The sequence below is a fragment of the Vespula vulgaris genome, chromosome 1 (genome assembly GCF_905475345.1).
Source record: "Vespula vulgaris chromosome 1, iyVesVulg1.1, whole genome shotgun sequence".
NCBI lineage: Eukaryota > Metazoa > Arthropoda > Insecta > Hymenoptera > Vespidae > Vespula > Vespula vulgaris.
The window spans coordinates 5689937-5705265 of record NC_066586.1 but is presented as its reverse complement, the minus strand read 5'-3'; the positions used below and the strand labels follow the sequence as shown (position 1 = coordinate 5705265).

The window sequence follows — 15329 nt, the reverse complement described above, 5'->3', positions numbered from 1 at the left end:
AAATAAAATAACTTGCATAGAATATTGAAAGAATAAGTGATATCATACTGCACTTGTGTTAACACTTCATTGGTACTTCAAAGGAACGCGAGCTGTGCGATCTGCTATGTGCACTCGTCGGAATATAAACCAAAACTGAACCAGTAACTGTCAAAGTCGGTCAAAGGTTCGACTTTGTTATCGTCTCACGAAGCCAAGCTCTCCCACTCCACAGTTTTATTCTAAAATAAAATAATTTACATAGAATATTGAAAGAATGAATGATACAATACTGCACTTGTGTTAACACTTCATTGGTACTTCAAAGGAATGCGCGCTGTGCGATCTGCGATGTGCACTCGTCGAAATCCAAACCAAAACTGAACCAGTAACTGTCAAAGTCGGTCAAAGGTCCGACTTTGTTATCGTCTCACAAAGCCATGCTCTCCCACTCCACAGTTTTATTCTAAAATAAAATAATTTACATAGAATATTGAAAGAATGAATGATACAATACTGTACTTGTGTTAAGACTTCATTGGTACTTCCAAGGAACGCGAGCTGTGCGATCTGCGATGTGCACTCGTCGGAATATAAACCAAAACTGAACCAGTAACTGTCAAAGTCGGTCAAAGGTCCGACTTTGTTATCGTCTCACGAGGCCAAGCATCCCCACTTCACAGTTTAATTCTAAAATAAAATAACTTGCATAGAATATTGAAAGAATAAGTGATATCATACTGCACTTGTGTTAACACTTCATTGGTACTTCAAAGGAACGCGAGCTGTGCGATCTGCGATGTGCACTCGTCGGAATATAAACCAAAACTGAACCAGTAACTGTCAAAGTCGGTCAAAGGTTCGACTTTGTTATCGTCTCACGAAGCCAAGCTCTCCCACTCCACAGTTTTATTCTAAAATAAAATAATTTACATAGAATATTGAAAGAATGAATGATACAGTACTGCACTTGTGTTAACACTTCATTGGTACTTCAAAGGAATGCGCGCTGTGCGATCTGCGATGTGCACTCGTCGAAATCCAAACCAAAACTGAACCAGTAACTGTCAAAGTCGGTCAAAGGTCCGACTTTGTTATCGTCTCACAAAGCCATGCTCTCCCACTCCACAGTTTTATTCTAAAATAAAATAATTTACATAGAATATTGAAAGAATGAATGATACAATACTGTACTTGTGTTAAGACTTCATTGGTACTTCCAAGGAATGCGCGCTGTGCGATCTGCGATGTGCACTCGTCGAAATATAAACCAAAACTGAACCAGTAACTGTCAAAGTCGGTCAAAGGTCCGACTTTGTTATCGTCTCACGAAGCCAAGTTCCCCCACTTCACAATTTAATTCTAAAATAAAATAATTTACATAGAATATTGAAAGAATGAGTGATATCATACTGCACTTGTGTTAACACTTCATTGGTACTTCCAAGGAATGCGCGCTGTGCGATCTGCGATGTGCACTCGTCGAAATACAAACCAAGACTGAACCAGTAACTGTCAAAGTCGGTCAAAGGTCCGACTTTGTTATCGTCTCACAAAGCCATGCATTCCCACTCCACAGTTTTATTCTAAAATAAAATAATTTACATAGAATATTGAAAGAATGAATAATACAATACTGTACTTGTATTAACACTTCATTGGTACTTCAAAGGAACGCGAGCTGTGCGATCTGCGATGTGCACTCGTCGAAATATAAACCAAAACTGAACCAGTAACTGTCAAAGTCGGTCAAAGGTCCGACTTTGTTATCGTCTCACGAAGCGAAGTTCCCCCACTTCACAATTTAATTCTAAAATAAAATAATTTACATAGAATATTGAAAGAATGAATGATACAATACTGTACTTGTGTTAACACTTCATTGGTACTTCAAAGGAACGCGAGCTGTGCGATCTGCGATGTGCACTCGTCGAAATATAAACCAAAACTGAACCAGTAACTGTCAAAGTCGGTCAAAGGTCCGACTTTGTTATCGTCTCACGAAGCCAAGCATCCCCACTTCACAGTTTAATTCTAAAATAAAATAACTTACATAGAATATTGAAAGAATAAGTGATATCATACTGCACTTGTGTTAACACTTCATTGGTACTTCCAAGGAACGCGCGCTGTGCGATCTGTGATGTGCACTCGTCGAAATCCAAACCAAAACTGAACCAGTAACTGTCAAAGTCGGTCAAAGGTCCGACTTTGTTATCGTCTCACAAAGCCATGCTCTCCCACTCCACAGTTTTATTCTAAAATAAAATAATTTACATAGAATATTGAAAGAATGAGTGATATCATACTGCACTTGTGTTAACACTTCATTGGTACTTCCAAGGAATGCGCGCTGTGCGATCTGCGATGTGCACTCGGTGAAATATAAACCAATACTGAACCAGTAACTGTCAAAGTCGGTCAAAGGTCCGACTTTGTTATCGTCTCACAAAGCCATGCTCTCCCACTCCACAGTTTTATTCTAAAATAAAATAATTTACATAGAATATTGAAAGAATGAATGATACAATACTGTACTTGTGTTAACACTTCATTGGTACTTCCAAGGAATGCGCGCTGTGCGATCTGCGATGTGCACTCGTCGAAATACAAACCAAGACTGAACCAGTAACTGTCAAAGTCGGGCAAAGGTCCGACTTTGTTATCGTCTCACGAAGCCATGCTCTCCCACTCCACAGTTTTATTCTAAAATAAAATAATTTACATAGAATATTGAAAGAATGAATGATACAATACTGTACTTGTGTTAACACTTCATTGGTACTTCAAAGGAACGCGAGCTGTGCGATCTGCGATGTGCACTCGTCGAAATATAAACCAAGACTGAACCAGTAACTGTCAAAGTCGGGCAAAGGTCCGACTTTGTTATCGTCTCACGAAGCCATGCTCTTCCATTCCACAGTTTTATTCTAAAATAAAATAATTTACATAGAATATTGAAAGAATGAATGATACAATACTGTACTTGTGTTAACACTTCATTGGTACTTCAAAATAACGCACGCTGTCTAATACAAAAGAAAACTAATTTCCTTTTCGTCAAAATTAATAAAAATCATATGTATATGTTTGTATTTCACGAGGCCATTGATTCCAAGACGTAAATTTCGAAGTATCTAAGTTTTAAATTAAAATTATCTTTAGTTTTTGGTAATGTTAAACGAATCTATTATTGTTTAAATATTAGTTGTTTGTATTCCGCGTACATAAAAAACGTTTTAAATAATTGTAAAATTAAAAGTATTAATTTCTAATCTTTCGCGTTTAAAAAGAGAGAACTACGATGCTCACTCGGCGGTGTACAAAAGAAAACTAACTCGATATTTATCAAAGTTAATAAAAGGCATATATGTTTGTATTACACAAAGCCAATGATCCCAAGACGAACGTTTTTGTGAAGATCAGTGGTGGAAGTACGAACTTCTCCTTTGCCACAAAATTCGAGGGTCACCATTATACGAAACTTTTTTGTCAGAAAAAAATAACAAAAACTGCATTAAAACTTTTCCAATATATTAATATTTTCTGATATAATTGATTAATCAGAACTTTTGCTCCTCACTATACACACACACACACACACAAAATACACACGCACGCATACACACATGTCATTATAGTATATTTTGAATAATTTTCTCAAAGAAAAAAAACTATATATAAGAGAAAATAATTTTATTTTGAAAATACAAAAAATACAATATACTTAACAATGCTCAACTTATATAAAAGTAGATATCAACATTCTAGTCAATTATTAACATTACCAAAATACTTTACCTATTAAATTTTATTTTAAATATATATATATGTATGTATGTATGTATGTATGTATGTATGTATGTATGTATGTATGTATGTATGTATGTATGTATATATGTATGTATGTATGTATGTATGTATGTATGTATGTATGTATGTATGTATGTATGTATGTATTTATTTATTTATATATATCCCTTGATTCCTATATATGAGTTTTCTTAATTTACTTTAATTAGTGATTAAGTATCTATAATCGATATAATAATAATAATCATGATTATAAAAAATATAAAATTACAAAAACATTTATGTTTTAATTTATATACTAATGATTACAGCTTACTGGCTGCTTGGTTCTGTTGCTGTATACTGTTATTTAATAGTTTGTGAGCTTCATCATAATAAGGGCTAGTTTCTTGTTGTACTCTTTCCAGCCAAGCCTTAATACCAGGCCATTCTGCACGTGGATCATATCCAGCTAAACCTATAATTTAATATATAATATCTATTGTAATATATCTATTTTATATAACAGAATTATAATAATACAAATATAAAAGTGTTGTGAAACAAAAAAGTAAAAATATGGATTATTTATAAACTCACGTAATTGCTCCAATTCACAGGCTCCAAATATGTCACTTATACTAATTTCATTGCCTGTAAGAAATAATTTATCCTTCAGCCAGATATTTTCTATTAAATCAAGACAATCTATCATTTGTGCTTTATACTGTTTTATTTGTTCAGGTTTAGATGGCTTTCCTGTTCTTAAAGGTTTAAGAAACTGTAACAAGGAAAAGTAAAAAATAAAATTAGGAAATATTCATTATATTACATTAGAATATTATTTAAAATTCCTTAAGAATTCTTATTCTAATTTATTGATACTATATTACCTTTATAAAAAAATATGATGAACATTTTGATCTAGTATTTAAATGTTGCCATTCTAAATACTCATCAACTTTGGCTTGTTCTCTTGACGAAGAAGGATACCAATGTTGGGGTATTTTATATTCTCTACACAAGTATCTCACAATTGCGATACTATATAAAGATATTCGTAGTTATAGATTATTAAATAAAATAAATTATGCGTTCAAACATACCTTTCTGTTAACTTAAAGTCATTGTGTTCAATAATTGGAACTTTTTTAAATGGATTGATGGCCTCAAATTCGGGAGTAGTGTGCTCGAGCTTGATTATCTTTGTTGGTTTTGCTTCAAAGGGTATATTAACGACTTTTAGAAAAATATACAGTGCTCTTGATGGTTGTGAAAATAAATCGTAATAGAACTTAAGACCGCTCATTATTGTTTACAATAATGTAAATTATTTTACCTGAAACAAAAAAATGAGATAAACATATATGTAGTATAACTATTATCAATTCCCATAAATAAAACTGTTCACAGATGAAGTGAGACAGAATAAGTTACTTTGTTCGTTGTACGCAAGATATTGTGCGCAGATGATTAAATATGAAACCGAGTTACGCAACCATTATAGGCACACAAGGATAGTACAGTTTACCTAGTTTCATAAAAAAAAACAACTATAATACATTTGAATAATAGAATAGAACAATTGTCTTTAATTTTTTAGAATATACTGAATTAATTAATTTCTGATTGCTTTAATTTCTAAATAATATTCCCACTTTCTTTTTTTAGAAAATTATCAAAAATCCTCTAGATAGAATGAGAGAATGATATTGCCTGAACTATAGTATTTTTGACATTTTCCCGCTCTAATTGAAAATATAATTGATATTTGCGTGTTCCTTCGATAACTTACCACAATATAGTTTTGTATATCGGTTTCACCACGTCGACATCAACGTATTAATAAAATTACTTAATATATATAGAAAAAGATTACTATCTTCAAAAAAAATTTGAAAACATAATTATTACAAGACCTTTGACCTCACTATATGTGTATCATGATTAAACAAATAAAAGGAGTTAATCCTTTAAAAAAAAAAACTAGCCTTGTAAAGATGTTTCTTAAGAAGAAACTTTTATCGAACAAATCAAATTTCGTACTATAAATTTACTTGTGTCTTATGTGGCAATTTTCGTTTAGTAGATAGAAACAGAGAGAAAGAGAAAGAGAAAAATTTTGAAACACTGCAAAATAGTGCACTTATAAAAACATTACACTTGCGAATATGAAGAATATTGTTATAGAGATTTTATTGCTATAGAGTTGTTTACTTGACTAGTTTTTTTTTTTTTTGAGAATTATAGCAGTAAATCCCTGTAAACATATATTCGTAAAAAGTGAGGTTAATATCACCAACAATTTAGTAGTTTAAATAGTAAGGTGTTTTTCAAGCAGCAACGATGAATCCAAATAAATCAAAATTATCAAAGAGTATTTTGCAAATGAAGGTATATTAGATTTTGTTTATGATTTTAATTTTATATTTAAATGTAATGTATAATAACAGTGAAATGAGTCTACACGTGTATCTGTTGAAAACGATGCAATGTTATTTAATTACATTATATGATATGTTTTACATATATTTATATTTATTTAAAAAAATATTTATAGTTTATGAAGAGGACAAAAGAAAAAGTCGAAAAGCAGATGATAGAGAAAGAAGGAGAAGAATATTTCAGTGGTCAATTTCCAATTCAGATGAAAAACGAATCGTATGCATTTTTGAATATATTCCAATATAATTTTCCTATTTAAATTTACATAGATACTTATTTTAAGATAATTATGTACATATAAAACATATATTCTATTTCAGTGATAGATTTATAATTGAACCTAGTTACGTGTTTTGTGAAGAACTGATTGATGGTAGGTTGAGTTTCCAAGGTATGAATCCTGAATTAGAAAAATTATTAGAAATAGAAAATATTGATAAGCAGATGGAATTGGAAAAAAAACAAGAAAAAGATGTAACAGATGAACAAATGATAGAACAATGGATGTTTCTTAGAAAGAAAAAGAACAAATTTAAACGGTCAAAAAAAATGAACAATAATACTAATAAACCTTTGAATAAAAAGCCAAAATTTTTAAAACCGGTTGATTAACATTAAAAAATTTATAAAGATGTATATATATAATACATCTTTTTAATGTTTTATATATATGTATATATATTTAAATATAGATTATTTAAATTAGATTTTGTAATGACTACATTTAATTATGTTATAGATCATTAATATGTATAAATGTATAGAATAAACATCAAATAATTTACTTATTTTAATATTAAAGATAAGTTTGTATAACCTAATAAAATGAAGTTGTTTGTAATTTTGTTTTCTACAAGTATTTTATTTATTATTATGGTTTATATTTTATATATTTTTGTGAGAACAATCATTCATCTAATAAAGCATTAAACGTATCAACACATACACCCTCAGCACCATCTTTCTTAATTGCTTTTTCCCAGAGTGTATCAAAAGTGTTATCAGGAAATGTAATTCCAATATTTTCAAATATACTTTGTATTTCTTTTTTACTTCGAAGCTATAAAAATTTGGGTCTCATAATATAAATAATTTTATGTCAATAAACATAATTTAGTAATCAATACCTTAAAAAAATCTATATGATTCAGACCAAATTGTGTAAAAGTATTGGGAAAAATTAAAGCATAAACATTATCAATCTTTGGATATAACTTTTCATTACAAGGATAATATTTAGATGGAGTTATGCAAGATTTACTATCATCTTCATGTAGAGATGACATTATATCTTCTTCTTTACTTTCTGAAATATATAAGTATTTCTATTAATGGAATAATTATTCAAAACTAATATTACACACATTTTTCTTGTAAAAAGAAATATTACTACTTTTTGCTATTGGCAATGTGGGAAATGGACATTTCCAGTTTAGAAGATTCACTACATCATTATAAAAAAGTTTCTCATTTTGTCGTAATCCTAAAAGATCTAACAATGCGTCAAATAGTTGTCTTTCGGGATGGATATTATAGATTCCCAAAATTGTAAATACATCTTCTTCCGATAAGGTACCAGTATGTTCCTGAAAATAGTAACAATAGTAACGTGAACAGTAGACTATAGATGTCTCTTATTTCTATTGTGATAAAAAGAAAAGTAATCTCCCAGTGTGAGTGAAGATACGGATGAAAAGAAGAGAAAGAAGAAAAAGATGAAAAGATATGTATGTTAAAAATTATTCTTGAAAAAATGTTTCTGAAAATACATTGTGGATGCTATTATTAATGATACGTAATTGTGTAAATATCATTACCTTGTCCAAAGAAGCTAAATCTTCATAAATATCAAAGTAATCAATACTCGGATTACGTTTTTTAAGATTATTACGTAAGCTACGCAGATATTGTAAATATTTCCATTTGAAGAGCAGCGTTTTGTCTATAGGTGACTCTTGTAATGCATCAGCTACTGAATCTATTTCTTTTGCCGAGGGTTTACCATATATAGTTGATGGAGAGAAACATTTTTTTGTTGGATTTCTTCAGGAATTTCAATGATTTCTTTTGTTGACTTTATATTTTATTCGATTATTCATGTTACTATAATAATTACATTATTTATATTACTTTACTTGTCCAAGAAGAAGTTGTGTGTCTTTTAAGAAATCAGCTTGAATGTAATTGACTAATGTAGTAGTATTATAATCTCCGCCTCGTATAATCTTTTTAATTCGAGATCCTCTTACATCGGCATTACTCTTTTTTCCGAAATTTGTATGTTTGTTAAAGTGACAATTATAACTATGGAAATAAAATAACTTTTATATATAGATTAAGATGTTAATCAAAATATAATACGCTATGCGAAAGTATTCTTATAATTTTAAGAAAAATAGATAATTTTTTTATTAGACTAAGTAGTTTTTACATTTTTCAAAAATGGCGGATTCCGAATTATTTAACTTTATAGAGTGTACGTATATTTTCGCGAGTTATAAATATATAGATATATTACTTTCTAGTTATTTGTGCTCCATCTTCTTGACTTATTTCTTCAAATCTACAAAAATCAACATCTGTGCGCATTATTGGTTTTCTATCAATTTCGGGAGGATTAATTAAATCCGCCATTGTTGCCTCTGGTAAACAAATGCTCATGTATGTATATACGTATATTAGTATATTTTTCTTACTTTTGTTTTTAAAACGATCCTAAATTAAATTTAAATAAGATTTTTATATTTTTCTTTTTCTATTCTAATAATATGTGTCTAATCAAATTGCAGTAAAAAATAAATAGAAATAATTTAAGATCGTTTTCAAAAGCACAGACTTGGTTTTAAAAATATATTTTTTATCTATAAGACCATACCAGATTTAAATTTTTTTCCGAAAGTTGTTTTTAAGGGATCCATACCGATTGGTAAATAAGGTACTAAATAATGAGTTTTTCCAACTTCTTTGTTCCAATAACTTTTCATTACAGTATTTCTCAATTCCCAAACGAGTGTTTGGAATGGTGTTAATAATTGATATTGCAAACATTCTTTTACCTATGAAGTAAGGTAAACTTTAATTACTTCGTTTTCTAGAAATTTATTCTAACCTAACCGTATATAATCACATGTGGTCAATATTCGATAATGTAATTTATTATATGGTTTCAGCTACAGTTAGAAGCATTCGCTTCTATCTGATACTCGAATTTTAGTCTTAACAAAGTTAGAAAATAAAGAATTATAATATTAATATTTTGTAATAATAGAAATTATTTTTACATACGGTAGAATTAGAGTCCGAATTTTTATTATATTCTGAATTAAGTTTTTTAGATGAACTATGAAGCATATTTCTGTTTGAGTTTGCCATTATTTTAATTATTTCTTAGGGTAAATAATGAATAAATAAAATATTGATGAATGTTCTCACAATAGTTGTTCGATACGTGTTCATAAGTTTAACATTTTTTTAAAACAAAAGAAAAAACATTTGTATAAAAAGACATCTACTATTCTTTTATTTCTTTTATTATTCTGAATACAAATGTAATTAAAACTATATTACAATGATATGTATATATATTTTTTATGTTTTATACACACTTATAATATTTTATTCACAATATATATATATATATATATATATATATATATAATGGAAATATATAAGTATTATGTATATATGTATTATATATTCAAAAATAGATCAAAGATTTTTATTTGTACTAAGTAAGCAGAATATAAAATATGCCCTGAGGTAATTTTGAAATCAGCTTATCGTATTGCAGTCTATTACTTCACTAACAAAGTATGCCAATTACGATACCTGATTAAAATAAGATATGATTATGCAAATTTTTATTATTTGGTAAAAGCAATCAGAGATAGATACGTTGTGTTCCTGTACCGATGATAGTGAAAAAAAAAGAAATAAAAAGAATAAAAAGAATCACACGTATGCATTGAAAATAAGAAAGTAAATAACGAAACCGGTTTTTTTTTCGATGAATGACGAAGGCCACATGTAAAATGTAAACTGATCGAAGGACAAATTTATTTTTTTTATTTTTTTTTATTTTATTTACGTCGATGCTTTTGATCGACTTCGGTCTATATCACGAAATGCATTTGTTATATAATAATACATCTGTAAAAAAGGAAAAGTGAAAGGAATTTGTACAAACAAAAAAGATCTAATATTAAAAGACGGACGTAAAAGATTCTAGATGCTTTCAGTTGAATTTCTTTGTATACTTACACATTGTATACTTATTTACATACGTATATATACATATACGCGTATGTTTCAGCCATTTCACTTGAAATTCACACCTTCTCTCGTGTCGCTTAATTATTACTCCCAATTAAGCGCTTGTTTTATTGAACTCGGAGATATGTGTGCTTACAAAGCAAGAAAGATCATGAGAAAGATCAGCTACACGTTCGGACTGTGTTAACTTGCTCCAGTATACAGTTAAAAATATATAACACTGGCTTAATCACGAGACTACATAATTACGTGTTAACTCGTCAACAATAACAACATAAGATTCAACCGAGAATCTTCTTTCTCCTTTTTTTCCCCGTCCATCTTCTTTTCTGTACATACAGGATGATCTTTCTTTCCTCTTTCCGTGCATCTTTTTCTAGGGATAATACTTTCCACGTAAAAAGATTTCAAGATAAAACTGAATAGTGGCCATTTAAATGTCTGGAAGATCAAGTCAAAGTAACATTAAATTATTCGTTCGTTACTTTGATATAAACGGTTGAATTTTATGATTCGTGATACGTTCATACAGGCACATTTCATTTTAGAAAAATATGACAAAATATGAGCTTTGACTTTGAATATATATGTATATTCAAATCGAGATTCCTTTCTAGAATCTTCATTTATTATCTTTATCTCTCTGCCTCTCTCTCTCTCTCTCTCTCTGTCTCTCTTCATATATCTTTCTAAGATTATCCTTATTCACGAGCTAAGGATAAAGATTTAAAGATAAAAGCATAAGGCGAATGGACGGTCGTTTAAGAGTCTAGAAGATTAAGGAGACGTCTAATTATGAGATTTCCTTGTCATGGGAAAGGTCATGTACCGTGTCCGATGTGATTCCGAGTCATGCTACTCTTCCTTTGTTAATAAAAATATATTTCCATGATAAATATCGCGTTTCGATTTATTGGAAAAAGGATTTAGTGGAATAATAAAAATAAAAAAAACGTGCAATAAATATATACATAGATAAAAAAATTGTTTGAGTCTCGTTCATAAGTTATACAATCGGTTTCGAAATTTTTACATTTCTTTTTACGAAGCATAGACTATTTTGCCATTTTCCTCGAATCATCAATCAAAACTATGGGATTAGTCTCGTATGTACATTTCTTAAAATGTGTTCTCATATTGCTACTTTGGGAGAAATTTAAACCACATTTGGAACAAGAATAAGGTTTGGATCCAGTATGAGAGTTGAGGTGAGTCTTTAAATGGTGCTTCTTAGTGAAGGCCTTGGAACACAGACTACATTGATAGGGCTTCAACCCAGAATGAAGCTTCGTGTGAAGCGTCATGTTCGATCTATCCGCAAAAGCCTTCTGACAGATGTGACATCGATAGGGTCGTTCGCCAGAATGGGTCCTGAGATGCTGTTTGAGAAGCATTTTCCGCGAGAAAGCTTTACCACATTGTTCGCAACTGTGAGGCTTCAAACCGGTGTGTATCTTAGCGTGCATATTATAAGCCACTCGCTGATTGAAACTCTTGCCGCATACGAGACAAGCGTATTCCTTACGGTTACGATGGATCTTCATGTGCGAGCTAAGGTAACCACGATCGTTGAAGTATTTCCCGCATTCCGGGCAACTCGCCGCGAATTCCCGTGTACCCTCATGCACGCTACGATGGTACTTGTAATTGCGCAACTGCGAAAATTCTTTCCCACAATCGGCACAACGAAATGGTTTCTCCCTTTTCGCATCTTCTTTTTCGTTCCTTCGAAGATCCTTTTGAGAATCTTCAAGATTCTCTCTATCCTTGCCTGATGTCTTCTCCTCTCGAATCTCTTTAGATAAGTACGTCGTATCGATGGAATTTACGATACTTTCGAAAGAAGAATGTTGCTTGATAGAATCGTCGTATTGAACACCATACGAAGTCGCGTCGATTTTATCTTCTTTCAACTTGTCCGTTAGTCTATCGGTATTCTGCAATAGTCATTGATAAATACTAAATAAGGAATGAAGATGTAAGTGTTAAGGATACTTACGACACCCGTCGGACTCGATCGAACTTTTGGCGAATGATGAGGTCTGATGATTTGACGCCAAGGTGATGCCGTCACGCAATTCGCCACGTGTCGACGTCGTCGCCACGTTTTCCACCATCTTTCCTCGAAGCAATCTGGATCCTTGTTCGTCCATGAGTAATCTACTTTGTTAGATGATCCCAATTTGTCTGAATATTTCAATGACGTCAATTGCGACTCCCAAGAGTCTTCTGTTTGAAATCTACACGATTCTTGAGGATGTTCGGCGATTCTACTTAAATTCAGAGAGGTTTCATACTGTGGTTTACTTGGGACAGCCTTGAAATCGAAAGTATACGATGTATTCTCTCGATCAAATGTATCATGGACGATCGCAGCAGGTAGGGGTGGAAGACGTATATGTAGAACTGTAGCTGTTCGTAGAAATGCGTTCAATCTAGCTCGTGATACTTTCGTACTACCAGTGTAGATAAAATCGAGGATTGCCGATAATTCCGTTGATTCGATCTCTGCTAATACAATGGTTATAGGTTCTCGATGATTCGACGAATTGCCGTCAGCCTCCAAAATTTTCTGTGGAGAATAGAAAGAAAGAAATATGATACAAGGTCGTACCACTTTTTCTTTGCCTCTTTTTTTTTTTTTTTCTTTACTTTGGATAGTATTCGACAGCTGAAATAATAACGAGGGCAGCCAAAAACTTTAATGATCTCTGTCGATGCAGAATATTCGAATGCAGTTATATAACATGATTTAATGAAGTAACAAAAAGATTGATAAGAAAAAAAGAACGAACCTGTAAGTAGGGACTAGCAGCTGAAAGAACGAGTCGATGCGTCAAAAACCTTTCACCACCGAAGCAACAAAGAACGACGTCCGCGAATGTTCGGGATGGCGTTGCTCCTTTTAGAAAATTTTCTATATCCGGCGATGTTTTTCCATAAAGACATATAGTTTCTCCCATGATTTATTCATTTATTATAATCAATACATATATATGTGTATGTAGTAATGTAATATTTGTATATATAATGTATATATATATATATATATATGTATATGTATAATGAAATTATAACGAACATATATTACATTCTGTCAGAAGAATCAATTACTTCATTCTATTTTGCAGTCTTTGGTTTTTTGCATTCCTAATCGCTCTATTGCATATTGAACTTATTGATGATCTTTTATAGCAATGCTCTTACCGATCGATGATTGATTCTTATCTTCCATTCACTTTTAATACTTCTCGATGAAGTAATATTCTTTTATGGATAATATAATTAACACGATCAGCCGAGTTCGACTTGTATACTATATGATACGTTTTATTATCACCTTTTCCATTTGTTTCTCTTTCTTTTTTTTTTTATTTTCACAGATTTACGTTGTTTCACGGTACGTGAACGATCGACGGTGATCGTATCGTGAGATCGACTAACATTCGAAAGACTTCGACCGTCCGTGGAGACTACCTTTTCTCCATATGATCTTTTCTGAATGAAGCGAGAAGACGAGGTGTGACTTGTCTCCTACCATACTTACCTTACCCTCTCCCATTCTCTTTGCAACCCTTCCTAGCGGTAACTCGTGACTTTGAAATAAAGAACGTTTCAAAAAATGACTCTCCAAAAAAAAAATAAGAGAGAAAGAGAAAATTTTATATCTCTCGTCAATCTTCTTCTCGTTAAATTTAATAGCATACGCTTTAATTGTTATTTTCAAAACAGTATCGTATTTCGATCTTTTGTTTTTAACTATATAGAATCAATCGTTTGTTTATTTATAACCTCTTATAAACTTCGTAAGTGTAACCGAAGGACGAATTTTTAGGGTAGGGTGGGGGTGTATTCTCAGTTTAATATTTAAACCTTTTTTGAAGATAAAAGAATTGAAACAAAATTATCATGGTTCTTAGCGGTATCGACGCGAAAATAAAAGCTTGGACGCCTCAGACGTCTTACAAATTTCAAGATAACATCATCTCTTCGGATCATGCAACAACGAAGCCGTTTATACCGTCTTACGAAAAGTATGTATTCGTATCGTGTCCTCAAAATTATCCTACAATGTATTCCTTCATAAGGACACGATACCCAAAGCATGCATATTTATGTATACTTATTTATACTTGCGTTGGGCAAGAACGAAGTGTGACACAACGCGCGAACGCTTATGCAAATTCATCTCGATGATCTCGATTTCGAAACCACGCCCGAAAGAAATATATAATTCGATGTGTTACGTTTTTTTTAGAGAGAGACGCCCGTGCATCGAGTTACTATTGTCGAACGAGTATCAACGAATTTGGTGGCGAGAAAAACAAATTTGGGAAAAGGCAGTCATTCCAAAAACGAGTACGAAAAAATTATTACCACGAATGGTAAGAGTGTACGTTTTGGGAATTAATTCAATTAACATCATGGGCTTAAGTTCGAAATGAAATATTTTCTAGGTAGTTAAAAAGAAGACAAAAAAGGCATAGTTATCCGTCGATCTTTCTGATGTTTGAATTGACAAAGAAACCGAAAAAGAGAGAAAATTCGGATTTAACAAAAAAGATCGTGTACTTCTTGAAAATTTCATGGATAAAACTTATATGTAAACATTTTTTAGATTGTTTCAAATAATATACGTTGAACAAAATAATCATAAATATCTGAAAGTTTTTTTAAAAAAATTATATGAATTCACCTTGGTTGAAAATTTCAAAAACGAAACTTTTTTAAATGGTTATCACGTTGAAGCTTCGTTGAAACGAATTGAAAGACCTTGGATGAAATTAATCGTTTTATCCTCTTCCGATCCAGTTTTCCATTAATCCTAAAAATAAGTTTTA

The 15329-nt window shown here is 31.2% G+C and overlaps 4 protein-coding genes and 1 long non-coding RNA gene across 9 annotated transcripts; 1 reads left to right on the top strand and 4 right to left on the bottom strand.

Moving 5' to 3' along the window:
* Window positions 1–300: 300 nt before the first annotated feature.
* LOC127072926 (uncharacterized) lies at window positions 301–1396 on the bottom strand. Its single transcript, XR_007785631.1, has 3 exons — window positions 1174–1396; window positions 973–1117; window positions 301–893 (listed from the first exon to the last, which is right to left on the bottom strand). It is a non-coding gene; the product is annotated as an uncharacterized LOC127072926 (long non-coding RNA).
* A 2262-nt stretch (window positions 1397–3658) lies between these two features.
* LOC127068395 (glutathione S-transferase theta-3-like) lies at window positions 3659–5727 on the bottom strand. 3 transcript variants are annotated; one of them, XM_051004532.1, is made up of 6 exons: window positions 5567–5695; window positions 5209–5302; window positions 4878–5110; window positions 4665–4815; window positions 4372–4552; window positions 3659–4249 (listed from the first exon to the last, which is right to left on the bottom strand). In XM_051004532.1, the coding sequence occupies exons 3-6, from the start codon at window positions 5078–5080 to the stop codon at window positions 4098–4100; spliced, it is 687 nt and encodes a 228-aa protein (XP_050860489.1). In that variant the 5' UTR covers window positions 5081–5110; window positions 5209–5302; window positions 5567–5695; the 3' UTR covers window positions 3659–4097. The 3 variants fall into 3 exon arrangements, with proteins under 3 accessions (XP_050860489.1, XP_050860479.1, XP_050860469.1); XM_051004522.1 differs by lacking the exon at window positions 5209–5302 and having other exon boundaries at window positions 5567–5727; XM_051004512.1 differs by lacking the exon at window positions 5567–5695 and having other exon boundaries at window positions 5209–5428.
* Window positions 5728–5997: 270 nt separating this feature from the next.
* LOC127068414 (M-phase phosphoprotein 6) lies at window positions 5998–6923 on the top strand. Its single transcript, XM_051004559.1, has 3 exons — window positions 5998–6165; window positions 6332–6432; window positions 6537–6923. The coding sequence occupies exons 1-3, from the start codon at window positions 6118–6120 to the stop codon at window positions 6826–6828; spliced, it is 441 nt and encodes a 146-aa protein (XP_050860516.1). The 5' UTR covers window positions 5998–6117; the 3' UTR covers window positions 6829–6923.
* Window positions 6924–7063: 140 nt separating this feature from the next.
* On the bottom strand, window positions 7064–9624 carry LOC127068361 (EF-hand domain-containing family member B-like). Of its 3 annotated transcripts, none has more exons than XM_051004444.1 (8): window positions 9502–9624; window positions 9092–9272; window positions 8735–8858; window positions 8347–8520; window positions 8034–8259; window positions 7607–7802; window positions 7344–7522; window positions 7064–7276 (listed from the first exon to the last, which is right to left on the bottom strand). In XM_051004444.1, exons 1-8 carry the CDS (start codon window positions 9586–9588, stop codon window positions 7124–7126), a joined length of 1320 nt encoding a protein of 439 aa, XP_050860401.1. In that variant the 5' UTR covers window positions 9589–9624; the 3' UTR covers window positions 7064–7123. The 3 variants fall into 3 exon arrangements, with proteins under 3 accessions (XP_050860401.1, XP_050860407.1, XP_050860417.1); XM_051004450.1 differs by having other exon boundaries at window positions 7610–7802; XM_051004460.1 differs by lacking the exon at window positions 9502–9624 and having other exon boundaries at window positions 8735–8931; window positions 9092–9148.
* A 401-nt stretch (window positions 9625–10025) lies between these two features.
* LOC127068340 (zinc finger protein 737-like) lies at window positions 10026–13961 on the bottom strand. The gene is made up of 4 exons (XM_051004375.1): window positions 13696–13961; window positions 13284–13405; window positions 12488–13060; window positions 10026–12425 (listed from the first exon to the last, which is right to left on the bottom strand). Exons 1-4 carry the CDS (start codon window positions 13721–13723, stop codon window positions 11544–11546), a joined length of 1605 nt encoding a protein of 534 aa, XP_050860332.1. The 5' UTR covers window positions 13724–13961; the 3' UTR covers window positions 10026–11543.
* Window positions 13962–15329: the final 1368 nt, after the last annotated feature.